Genomic DNA, 13,934 nt, shown 5'->3' on the forward strand with positions numbered 1-13,934 from the left:
ATTGAGCATAAGAAAACTATTGAATTAATAAAAAAACTAAGAGCTGGTATTTTGAAAAATTCAATAAAATAAACAAAACATTAGTTAACATGATTTTTTAAAACAATAGGTGAGAATTACTAGAAAGGTAGTATCATAAATGAAAATGGTGACTATGCCACTAAAGATGAAATGAAAGCAATTACAAGGAGTTATTTTGTCCAATTATTTGCCAATAAATTTAATGAACTTAAGTGAAATGGAAGAACATTTGTAAGAATATATTCTTTAAGATAAAGTCTTTTAGTCTCTAATTTATTTTTTTCCTAGATTTTCATGGTCTCTTATTAAATACAAAATTTATTGCATTATGGTCTATAAAGAAAGTACTTAAGTTTTCTGCTTTTGGCTATAAAAGTTTTCTACCCTAATATATGGTCAATCTTTTTAAGGTACCTTGTATGCTGAGGAAAAAGTATATTCATTTGCATTTTCATTCAATTCTCTCCAGAAATCTAACATATCTAGCTCATCTAAAATTCCATTTGCTTCCTAAACTTCTTTAATATTTTTTCTGGTTAGATTTATCTAGTTCTGAAACAAGAACATAAAAGTCCCCTGTTGTTATCTTTTTCCACCTGTAATTCATTTATTTTTTTCTTTTAAAGATTTAGATGCTATGGCATTTGATGCATATAAGTTTAGTATTGATATTATTTTATTATCTAAGGCAGAGGTCCTCAAACTAAGGCTCGTGGGCCAGATGTGGCAGCTGAGGATGATTATCTCCCTCACCCAGGGCTATGAAGTTTCTTTATATAAAGGCCCACAAAAGAAAGTTTTTGTTTTTACTACAGTCTGGCCCTCCAACAGTTTGAGGGACAGTGAACTGGCCTCCTATTTAAAAAGTTTAAGGACCCCTGATCTAAGGTATCTTTTATTATAATGTAGTTTCCTCATTTATTTCTTTTAATTAAATCTATTTTAGCTTTGACTTTGATATCATGATCATTACCCCCACTATTTTTGCATCAGCTGAGATATAATACATTCTACTAGAGCCCTTTCTTTTAACATTTGTATATCACTTATTTTTAGAATGTTTCTTGTAAGCAGTATATTGTTGGGTTTTGATTTTTAATCCATTATGCTATCCACCTTCAAAGGTATAATTACTATTTGGGTATTTCCCTTCATCCTATTTTCCCACACTATTGTCCTTTCCAGCCTCTCTTTTTATCCTCTCTCTTCTAGTTTACCATTCCCTACATATTATATACGCCTTTAAAGAATTTCTCTTATCCTTTCGCTTAATCCTTCTTTTCTTTACCCTGCTCATTCCTCTAAGATAGGGTTTCTCAAACTTTTTTCATCAATAAATTTTTACATGACTCCAAGCATATAGGTATAGAAAATACAAATCAAACATTCACTAATAATCAATCATAATTTTGTGAACCCCCTTCCCCACATTCAGTTATAAAATCCCATATAAAGTTGCATACACTCAGTTTAAATAACTGAGTTCTAGAATCTCTTCCTTCCCCCTCCTCAAATCTTAATTTACATACCCTTCTAAACACTTCTTCTGTTATCTTATTCCCTCACCTTCTTATTTCTTTATGAATTTAATAGACTTCTATATCCTCCTAGATGTCTATATTGTTCCTTCTTTACCCCCAAATGATTTCTCTGAATCAGGTTTATTGTATCAAGACTTATTTCAATATCTATATTTGTCATATTCAATGTAATAATAATTACAATAATTGTAATATTTAGTGCTAAATCAAGATTCTTTCACACAGTCTAATAATTCTTATGTTTTCTTTTCTTGATCTGTTCTCTAGATCAGTTGTTTCTCACGAGATGTTTCATTTTCTATTTTTTCAATTTTGTTTTATTATTTCTTGATATTTTATAATGTCATTCACTTCCCTTTGTCCAATACTAATTTTCTTTTTTTTTTTTTTACATGACCAAACCGTTATTTTGCTGTTCAAAAAGAATCAGACCCTGAAATCCAATACTAATTTTCAAAGAGTTGTTTTCATCCTTAATATTCTGAAGCTCTTTAACCAGTTTAGTAGACTTTCTCTTCATGATTTCCTTGGTTTTCTTGAATTATTCCCCCTCCCCCTCACACATTTTTTCCTCAATTTCTTTTATTTGATTTTTAAGTCCTTCTTAAGCTCTTCCAAGATCTTTTTTCAGGCATGTGACATTTGAGGTTACTCTTTGATTATTATTATTTTTTAATACTTCAATATCCTTCTCTGAAAATGAACCAAGGACTTTTCTAGCACCATAATAGCTGTTTATGGATGAGTTCTTTCTCCTTTCCTTACTCATTTTCATTTATTTAGTTTTAGCAACTTGTTATTATAATCACCTCTGGTCCTGAGGCATGGAAGATGGTGCCTCTGGCTTACTGTTATTTTCTAAACGTTGGCCAAGGCCCAACTATAGCACTCATTTTCCTTTCCAAGCCCCAGCTAAGGTCACCAAGTACATTATGCTGGGGATGTTCTTGCTCCTTGAAGATTATCTATCTAGTTGCTGTAATCTTCAGTTCTCCCCTCTGGCCTGGACCCAAATCAGAAACTTAGCTTTCCTGTAAGTGCCCACCAGCAGCAGCAGACGGCACCTTCAGCTGCAACAGCACAGGGTCCTTCAATCTTTCCCTGCTCAGATGCTGGACTTCCCTACTAACTGTAAGGTGAGAATGCCTGTGGCTTAGGCTGAAGCTGAGGCTCCTTCTTTGTAGTTTGTTGTTTCAGCAGACATAGATTGGAAATGCTTGTACTTCACTCAGGCTGAACCGGAGTTCCTAGGGTCTTTGCTCAGATCTTCTCCAGCTGTCCCGGGGGATCACTGTTGTATCCCAACTTTTTTTTATTTTTGTCACTCTGTCTTCACAATGAGATACTATTTTCGTTTGTGGAAGAAATCTGGAGAGTAACAGATTTATATCTGGAAGGGGATCTTGAACTCTGCTGAGAACTAGCCTTAAACTGCTACAATCTCCTATCAGAGGGTTCTCCTCTTTCAATTTAACTGAAAGGGTCTCCAATTTCTTTATCTTAAAGACCACCTCATGATTCAGGCCAATTCCACTAGACTCGTGATGGAGAGCCATCTGCATCCAGAAAGAGGGATATATGGGAGCTGAATGTGGATCACAACATAGTATTTTCACCTTTTTTGCTGCTGCTGTTGTTTGCTTGCTCCCTCCCCCCCTCCCTTTTTGACTTGAATTTTCTTGTGCAGCATGGTAAATGTGGAAATATATATAGAAGAATTACACATGTTTAACATATATTGGATATTGTTGTCTAGGGAAGGTAGAAGGTGGAGAGGGAGGGAAAGAACTTTGGAACACAAGGTTTTGCAAGAGTGAATGTTGAATGTTTAACATGTATGACACTGCCTGCCATCTAGGGGAGGGGGTAGAAAGAGGGAAGGAAAAAGTTGGAACAGAAGTGATTGCAAGGGACAATGTTGAAAAATTACCCATGCATATGTTCTGTCAATAAAAAGCTATAAAGAAGAGTGAATGTTGAAAACTATTTTTATATGTATTTTGAAAAACAAAAAACTATTTAAAAAAAAGACCCCACACCTCAGTGTAGTAGTTGGTCTACCCAACATAGAACACGGGGCTTGGAATCAGGATAGACCTGGGTTCAAATCCAGCTTCAGATTCTATCTGTATGACTCAGCAAGTCACTTATCTTTTCTAAACCTCAGTTTCCCTACCTGTACTTCACAGGATTGTTGTGTACACTTTCACACACACTTAAAACGATTCCAAAGAGTGGTTCTTCTGGGGGTGGCTCTGACATCCCCCCAGTACAGCCATCCCCTTGCCAAACCCCATAGTCACCCCTTCAAGAAGCAATTGTAATAGGTAGCACAAGAATACTACAAGCAAGGCACAAGCAAAAGGCATGTACAGTTGGTTATAGAAGAAAAGGCTGTGATAATTAGCTTCTCTTCAAGACCTGGAATATTTCTTTCCTGGCTAGAAACAAAGTAGCTTACCACTATTCAGATGAAGGAACCAAGACAAAAATCACATTAAATCTCACACAAACTATCAAACTGACATGGTAAGTACAACCCATTCCTGAGTATGTTTCTTCATATGACAATATTTTGTCCAAGCAGCCGAGCTATGGTACTTTCCTCTCTCTGACTGGACCTCTGTTTTCCCTCCAGCTCTGACTCTGCATTTTCTACAAATCACTGCAATAAACCAGATGAAGACAACCAACTTATATAAGCTAAGCAGAATATTTCATAGAGAGTAGAAACAGATTATTAGAGCTGGACCACTTAGTCTCTGGAGTTACTTCAAGCTCCAGGTCTAAGAACGCCTATCAAATCCATCTCCTCCTTTCTCCTCCCACTGCTACAGCTCAAGTTTGAGACTGTTTTTGCTGCCCCCATTTTAATCCCTCTGATTCATGTGGATATCAGGTATTACTCTTTCTATATAGAGATTGATCTGTCTTACACTCATTTTATTGTCTCCCGATAGAGTTCTTATATTTTATTATGAGTTTGCCTACAGGTTTTATTCCCCATTATACTACAAATTCCATGAGGATATATATGCTAATTTGCTTTGTCATCCTTCTCGGGACCTAGCACGGTACTCTGCACATAGTAGGTGCTAAACACGTGCCTTGTTGGCAAGTCATGTTGTCGAGCTCTTTAGGATTCCACTTTGGGGTTTTCTTGACAAAGATACTGAAGTAGTTTACCATTTCCCTCTCCGGTTCATTTTATATATGAGGAACTGAGGCAAAGGGGGTCACAAAGATAGTAAGTATCTGAGGCTGTTCTTGAATTCATGAAGACGAGTCTTTCTGATTCCAAAACCGGTGCTCTACCCACTGTGCAATGTAGCTGCCTCCATAATATATGCCTAGTGGATGAATAAATTTGCTGAAGGTCCATACACGGTTGATCTGCATGTGGCAGTTCACCTGCCTAGAGTCAGGAAGATCTGAATTCATATTTATTAATCACTATATTTAATACTTATTAATAAATTATAATTACTAACTTAAAGCTATTAATAAGTTAAGTTACACTAAGACTTTTGAGAAACCCTGCATATTTAAATTAATATAAACTATATAAATATAAAGAAAACAGTTATGTTAGCAGTTCAGTGGAATTAAGACATTTGGTATCAAAACCAAATCATTACATCTTATTTTCTGTCAAATGAAATTGCCTATAGAAAGATGCACTGAGATCCAATGTAATCTGTTGTCATCAGCCACTTCATAGCTGATAACTTCATTTAAAATTTCATTTCTAGGATCTGAGTCCGGATGAACTGAAGGCACTTGTTGTTTCTTTAGTGAAATATTTTAACATAAACATTACCTCTTAAAGAAAATAACACATTGCAGTCCTTGACCACTCAACGTAACAAAAAAATACTAAAAGCTAAAGATATATATCATTTGCAAATGAGCCACAGCATTTCACACACCCTGTCCTTAAGATAACAAAAGCTGCTGTCCCTAAGATAACAAAAGTCAATACCATCTGTGACCTTATGCCACATTTTGCTTTGTGCTGCAGGAAATGCCTAAATACAGAGATGTATCTACAGATATGTCACTTGCTAGAAAATAATGGAAAAAGGTCCCTTGTACTCTGTGCAGATGCCCAGAGATAGTGTTTTTGTTCCTGTAATAATCACCCACATCCCAAAAGAGACTTGCCTGCTGATGTGCAGCTATAGCATGAAAGAAGAAGCCAACAAAAAAAGGTTTCCATCATGTAGTTTTCTTACTCTTTTCCCTGGTGAACATTAAGAATACCAATACCTCAGACTTTCTTGTCTCACACAGTTCAGCAGCCAAATATCAAGAAGAAAGGAAAGATTTAGTGATTTGGAAAACCAAAAATTTCCAAGCAATGCTCCACACAGCAGGAATGTGTGAGTACTTCAAAATGACCCCACTGTGAAGTATAAAGGGGGAAGGGTCCCTCAGAATATACCTTGGGGTTGCCTCCACCTTCTTTGGCAGCATACAACATCTGTAGAGCAGATTCCGCCAATGTTTTGGTCTGGTCCAACACCGTCATCTGCTGTTGATGGTCTAGAATTTTAGATGCAACACCGACCGCAGCTAAGATCAAGGGTTCGAAGTAACTCGCCAGCTGTGTGACCTTGCAATGAAAATATCCACAAAAAAAAAAAAAAAAAAAAAAAAAAGCATTCAATTTAACATGTCTCAAACCATAGTTTGCAGGGAAAGACAGAAGTTTAAAAAAAAAAAAAGATCAGATGATTCTCTAGGAAGATATGCAACTTAGCTTTTGAAAATCCATCTTGAAAGGTGGTTCTGAACTGTCTTGAAGAATTCTACCTTCTTTTTGTATTTTTTTACAGGAGTATACAGAAACTTGTTCAGTAGTATGGAGTTTAGATGTATCTAATCTGGGAATCAGTTATTTTAAAAACAAGAAACTTATAAGGGCTTTAAAAAAAAAAAGGGACAACTGTTTCTTCTACTATGTAAAGAAAGTTTAATTATTAGTAGATAAGATTCCTTAATTTTGTGATGGAACCAAAAGACTTACATCCCTGGTACCCATTTCAAATCCCATCTGTTTTCTAGCAGAGTCCAGGTACCTCTGTGAAGCTTAATTGAAAGAAAAAAAAAAGCAAAAAAATCCTTTATCATTATCTTCAGACATTTAGCTTTGGATTTAGCTCCAGCTGATGAAAAGCTATTTACTGAACTGGCAAGGGGACAGTGATTGATTGGGTTCTATTCTAAGGCTTTACTTAATGCTTTAATAAGGGAAGCAAATTGTTATCAGGTCCAGGTCTGTAACCTGGAGACTGGAAAGAGAAAAAAAAAGATGCTTCATAAGATTCCATAGAGATGAACCCTCTTTGTCTAATCTATGTGTTGTCCTGACAATGAACACTGACTGTGTTGTTGTTGTTGTTGTTTTGTTTGTGTGTGTGAGATAAATAAGAGGAATCTTGGTCTGACCATTTGGGTTACACAAAGATGGGAGAGCATAATGAATGTTTAATTTTCTTGATGCTCATTTGTTCAAAAACTGGATTTTCAAAATAAAGGCAGTTTTATAATCTTTTCTTTAAGAAATGTATTGTTGTTTAACAATGTTCAGTTGTATTTGATTCTCTATGAGTACTGGGCAAAGGAAATGGAGCAATTTTATATTTCCTTCTCCAGTGTGTTTCCATTTTACAAAAGAGGAACTGAAACAAACAGGTAACTTTGCTCAGGTTCACTTAGCCAGTAAGTTTCTGAAGCTGGATTTGAATTTAGAATTTCCTGGTGTTTTAGCCATAAAGACAGAACTGAGCTTCAGGAAAATGCTGCTAAAATAATTTATGTAAGATTCCATTATCCATGAAATAATTTTATATCCCTTTCTTATATCTATAGTTAAATCTTTTCTATAACAAATGTGAGATAACTTTGCAACTTGGAAAGTTAGTCAATAAATATTTAACTCCTGTTGTATTAAGTAAAAGGGATACCAATTTCTGCTCTCAAGCTTAAGGTCAAGGTGAAAACAACTACTTTGTCTTTTAACATTCAGATCTTGGATGCTCTTGCTTCTTAGTCTTTTAAAAATTATTATTTATTTTGTTTTTTTCCTCAATAGTATTTTATTTTTCCAAAAACACAGAAAGATACTTTTCAACGCTCATTTTTTATAAATCTTTGTGTTCCAAATTTTTCTATCTCCCTCTTTCATCTCCCCACTCAAGACAGCAAGCAATCTGATAAAGGTTAAATATGTTCTTGCTTCTTAGACTTAACAATACATTGGTATTAATTTTGCATTTTCAATATACCGTGTGAATCTATTGCCAGACATGATTGTGAAATGTCATCAGAAAATCAAAGACCTTTTGGAATACTACAAAGTTTTTGCGGCATTGATGGGACAAGTAGGAGCAAGATTAAAAATGTATGTATTTCTCAAAATTTAAAAGTCAGAATGGAGTCTCTATTAGCTAGCAATGACCTAGAAATAATAATTTTGATTTAGGATAATGATTCTCAAATTAAGAAAAGATTATCTTGCACATAGCTTCAGAAAGACTAGTGTCAATTTCCAGTCTGTTCCCAAGGCAAAAGATTGTTGCTCTGCAACAATTTTGTTTGCACATTGGGTGCTGAAACCATGAGGCATTTCCTATATTTACCAGAAAGAGATGCATAACACCTCTGAGGAATATGAAAATTGCAAGCACTCTATATAAAATGTCATTCTAAAAGCTTATTTCATTAATTTAATTGATGGATTAAGACAGGAATTCTTAATCTTCTTCTTCTTCTTTTTTTTTTTTTGGCAGCATGTTGAAGCCCATAGATCTCTTTCTCAGAATGTTTTTAAATGCATAAAATAAAATGTAAAAATTTCCAGAAATCAAACATATTGAAATAGTTATAAAAATATTTTTAAACAGCAAGTTTGAGAACTGTATAAATTCTCCAGATTTAAGAGAATATTGATTATTAAGAGTTAAATACAGCATTTTAAGAGAAATAATAGGTGTCTTTGTGTCCTAAATGAAAGAAATTTTTTTGGTCCTAGGTGGTGTACCACTAGGGCCGATTTTAAATTACCAGACTTTAGAATTTCAAAGCCCTGTGGGAGGCTTTGCTTCTCCTCTTAAGCTTTTTGGTCTACTATATCTCTCAGTAGACTATGAGCACTCTGAGAATAGGACTGACTTTTTGCTTTCTTTGTATTCCCATGGATTAGTACAATGCCTGCCACTTAATGATGTGCTAGTTGACTCACTGACTGATTAGATGGAATAATGAATGCTGTTCTTTAATTCTTATTATTGCTAAAAACTACTGAAATAAGTCCTCAAAATATATGAAAATAGGACAAAAAACAATTGGGAAGGAGGCAAATGTGTAAATAAATGCAAATGGCAATTTTTATAGAATTTGGTACATTCAAAGCATCACTGATATGAAAGCCAGGATTTGAATCAGTATCTTCTGAATCTAAACTTAATATTTTTTCTTCTATTCCACTCTTCCTGAGTTCATAAGGAGGACAAAGAAACACTATAGTGGAAAACTTTGTCATTCATCAATAAACACCTTTAGGTGATTTTAGAATTTAAAAAAAAAAATCATCAAAAGTGCTAGTGTTTTTCACCTGCAGAGATTTTGGATACTAGATTTCTTTATCTGAAGAATATGATCTATAAACAAAATCACAAGAGAATTAAAATTGACATCTACTATGAATATTTCCAAAATAAATTAAATACCAGTGAAGAATTTGCATAATTAATTCAATACAGTTTATGTTTTAATAAGAATTTAAACTAAAAGGAATATTAACATTCTTAAGCAAGTAAGGGAAAGGCTATTCCCCCCTCTAATTTCAGAATAAGGATAGAACTTTCCTGTTAAAATAAATTGAAATGAGGTAAACTTAAATGATGGGGGAAAAAAACCAAAAACATCTCCCCTCCCCAAATCAGAATTGGGCTTACAGTTCTGGCTTCAATTTTACTAATGGCTGCTAATTCTAGGAAACACTATCAAAGAAGGATGCCCACAGGGAAGGGTCCTAGGTGCAACGGCTAAGAGTAAGAAGCCCAGAGCACAAATGATTCTGCCAGACCTCAAGGGGAATGGTAGTGCTGAAATGATTTAATTTCTTGAGTACATGCTAGGATGAGGGCAAGTGATCTTTTCTGTAGCTTCATGCAGTGTTGGAAGCAACCATCTGACATGGCTGACAGCATGATGGGAGAGATTTTTGAGAGCATAACCACTTCAAATACTTCTTCTCTAAGTAGATACAGATGGGCAATGTGCTCACGCATCCATGCACACACCGATACACATCCACACTCAGAAGAAACAAATTAGGCCAGAATACCTTGTGTCCCAACTGAGCTGCTTCTCCCCTTGCTGCTGTAGCAATGGGATCGATAAGGTGCCCGATCTCCTGGACCACGGATGTCAACTGTTCCTGCAAAGCCTGATAAGAAAAGACATTCTCAAGTTCTCCTGCTACAATTTACTCACTGGGCTGCCCCCGTTCATAGAAGACAGGGGTACATGTATCAAGTGGATGATCATGAGGGTGTCGGCTCTTTAAAACATTTATCTTTGTGGCAAGGGTTCACACATTCTGTGGCTAGCAGTTTCTAGAAGCATTTCTCTGTACAAGATCAGAGGTAGGTCTCCATTTCTGCTTGATAGCCCCAAATTGTCTCCTACTTGTTTCCAGCCCCAGTTCATGCCTTCATATTCATTTTGGTATCATTAGATTATTCAGGAAAATGACTGAAATTACCGAATTAAACACAAAGGAACCCAGTAAAGCCAACCAAAAGATGTAAAAACAAAACAAAATAAAATCTGGGCACAGAAGTTAGCCATCTTGGAACTAATTTGCAAAATATCAAAGGTGATATTAAAAAGAGAGAAAAACACCTATAAAAGTTGAGATTCATTTCCAAAATACTATACTAGAAACTGTACCAGTAACGTGTCAATCATGGATTGTTAGGGAAGGCACAATAAATTTTTACATGAAGTTGTAACCACTAAAAACACCCTAATGTAATTATTCCTAGGTTTTTTTTTTTCCCCTAAACCTCAGTTTCAAAGATTTGGACTGGATTCTGGAAAAATTCCAAATTTAGAACAAGATTTTGCTGTCTTTTTTTTTTGTAACCCCAGAGAACCCATAAAGCAAAGACTCCGTTGTTGATGATTATCTTAGAAGTATTAGATTACTAAGCAAAAATTTTCACTGAAAAAAATGCATGTCTTGGATCAAAAACACTGTACATTCATTGCTTGCTTTCCTGCACACATGTGCACAACGCCAGATGATTCAAGGCAAAAATACATGGTGACAATGAGCTGTTCATCAGAAATGAGACTGGTCTTTGTGGTTAGCAAATTTGCCAGAATGTTGTTGTATATGAGCCTTATGCTTAAGAGATCTGCTCTCATTGGAAGTAATGAGAAAAACAGCCTATGGAACGACCACAAAAACATTCTGGGAAAGAAAAATGGCTTCCAGGAGGTTTCTGCTAATTGCTTGTCACCACAATGACAAGTATATCCACAATCTGACTCTAGCCAAGACAGCAAAATATTCCAGATACATTGAGTTGCTACAGATGGGTTATGAAATGGACTGGGACATAACAGTGGAGAATATGCATTTGGAGACATTTTTTTTCTTCTGTCCGAAAAAGCTCCAAATCCCAACTTTTTAAAACCTTTCATGACCCTGATTTAGAAAGTCAATTAAGGCCTTTCAAACATCATAAGCTGCCAGTCTTCACCTGGGAATTGAGGACCAAGAACTTTCTCTTTAATTTTTGTATCCCAAGCACCTAACAGTGCCTGGCACAAACCTGATGAATGAATGATTGATTTAGATTGAAATGAGAACAAATGTAAGCTCAAAAGCCAGGATCTGGTTGGTATCTTCCTAGGGAGGACTTTCCTGATCCCTATATAGTACCCTTTCTCTCAAATAACCTTTTGTATTTACCTACTTCCTACATAATCAAACTTTAAATTCACCTTCTCTATTTTTATGTGGACTTGCTTTTCCCATTAGAATGCAAACTTTTTGAGAGTAAAGCTTGTTTCATTCTTGGTACTTGTGCCTAGCACAGTGTCTGACATATAAAAGGTACTTAATATTTGGTTGATTGATCTACTGACACAAAATGAAGGCTTGAGATAAACAGGAAAACTAATTGCCAGGACAAAGATCCAAGACCATAAAGTCCATATTATATTAGGAAGCCAAAATACAGGCAGTAATCATTTGCTTGCCTCAGTTAAGATTCTCCAGAGTTTCCATCTATTTAATGACAACTTCTTCCTTTCCTGATCCTCACACCTCTAGGGACAGCATACTAAGACTCTGTACTAAATCTGTACCTTACTCAACTTCCCCTATTGTACTATAGGCTCATATACTATCTCCTCCTCCCAAAATGCCTCCTCCACAATGCTTCTTAAGTAAAAACATTAAGTGATAGGTCCACAAAGAATTTATGCTAGCAAATGTCAACACATCCCCCAAGACAATACTTCAATTTTTCTGTATTTGATTTTCTGTCATGCTGATCACAGCAGCTATTACAAACTTTTTCTTCTTTTAAACTAATCATACCATACTTAACTTCTCCACCTTTTCCCTAGATCCTCTCTGAAGAGTACCTTATTATATACTTGATTTTAAAAGACATGTCTGAAGGATCTAATCACTTTCTTTTCTAATCCACACTCTCTCACTAATCCACTCAACTCTCAAGGTAATTTTTCTAATATGTAGCTCTAACCACACCACCTTCCTGCTCAATAAACTTCGGTAGCACCTTATCCATATCCCAATGACCCCTCTAGCACAAAACAGAAAATCTTTTGGTTTTTAAAGGTCTTCATCAACAGGCCTCTTCCACCTCTCCAATCTTTTTACATTCTACTCCTCTCCACATACTCTATGATTTAGTCATACTAGCCTGCCTGCCTGCCATTTTTGTAAATGATATTCCATCTGCTACCTCTGTGCCTTGCACTAGCTTCTATCCCTGGAAGGCTCTTTTTCCCAACCTTTAAATTTTGGAATGCTTGGCTTCTTTTAATAGCGAGCATTTTTATAATTCCCTAAGTTTCTCAAAGAACTTTACATAGATTAACTAATTTGATACTTATATTACCTTCATGAGGTGGGTAATATTATTATCCCCATCTTACAAATGAGGAAATTCAGAGAAATTGCAGAAATTATACAAAGGAGAAATAAATTGCTTAGGGTCATATAGCTTATTAATGGTGTATGAAACAAGATTTGAACTCATGGCTTCCTGATTCCAAGGCCTAAGATCCGTTATAACACTTCTCTATCTTTATCAGTTCAAGCACTATCTCCCACAGCAGATCTTTCCTGGTCCCTCTAATTGCTAATGACATTTTCTCATACTACATTCTTTCATCTCCTTGTGTTAAAAGCTTTATATGTTAGCTTTCCTATTAGAATGTAAGTTCCTTTAAGACAAGGACTGGTTTTGCTTTTTCTTTATATTTTTATATTAAGTACTTAATGAATAAGGACTTAATAAGTATTTACTTAAAAGTATTAAATAATCACTAATTATATAGTAAAGAATATAGTAATTAATGATAATTAAGTAGTAAATATTTACTTATTAAATCAATAAACAAGCATTTACTAAATACTTACTATATGTTCTTACTTAGTACTTACTAAATGCTTACCGACCGATTTATAATGATTCCCATGTCTTCTCCTTAAGTTCATTATCTTGCCAATTCACTAGCAACTTTAATATACTGAATAACATGTTTTTTTGATTCATTCTGTTCTTCTACAAGTAGCAGTAACAGAGAGTAGAGTTAGGGGGTCAAGTTTGGTTCTTATTCCACAGGATGGCACTAGTTTTAGGTTATCAGACTACCTGATTGATGGAGAAGAAACATATTACTCTTTCCCTTAGTTTCTGGAAAGGTCTTGGAATACACAAGTTGTGGAAGGAGAGTTCCCTTTGCTCAAAGACACAATTTGATAGGGACAGCTAACATATTGGATAAGACAGTCAGGTTGCAAAAATAACCTACTAGAAAAGACCAATGGATTGAAATGAATTTAATAAGATGAAACTGAATAGTTATAAATGTAGGATATCTTATACTTGGGTGCTTAAAGTCGCCTTTTCAAGAATAAGACGAAAGGATATGGATAATCAGGAGTTTCTAGAGGATGACAATCACAAGTTGAAGGCCTCAAGTCATTTGAAGGAATAGATTCCTTCTCACTTTGTATCTTTGAATACAGTCCAGATGACCATTTGTTGGGAATGTTATAGCAATGATTCCTTCTCAGACCAGAGTGGGAAATGG

At 35.2% G+C, this 13,934-nt stretch overlaps 1 protein-coding gene across 4 annotated transcripts in view; it reads right to left on the reverse strand.

Moving 5' to 3' along the window:
- The window catches only part of TLN2 (talin 2), a 528,144-nt gene that overhangs the window by 91,802 nt on the left and 422,408 nt on the right, over positions 1-13,934 (reverse strand). For all 4 annotated transcript variants that reach the window (XM_003755615.4, XM_023497706.2, XM_031955439.1 and 1 more), the window contains 2 exons: positions 9,916-10,017; positions 6,007-6,177 (listed from right to left, as the gene is read on the reverse strand). In XM_003755615.4, the coding sequence (XP_003755663.1) occupies positions 6,007-6,177; positions 9,916-10,017 (273 nt within the window). The remainder of the gene's footprint in view (positions 1-6,006; positions 6,178-9,915; positions 10,018-13,934) is intronic.

The sequence above is a fragment of the Sarcophilus harrisii genome, chromosome 2 (genome assembly GCF_902635505.1).
Source record: "Sarcophilus harrisii chromosome 2, mSarHar1.11, whole genome shotgun sequence".
NCBI classification, from domain to species: domain Eukaryota; kingdom Metazoa; phylum Chordata; class Mammalia; order Dasyuromorphia; family Dasyuridae; genus Sarcophilus; species Sarcophilus harrisii.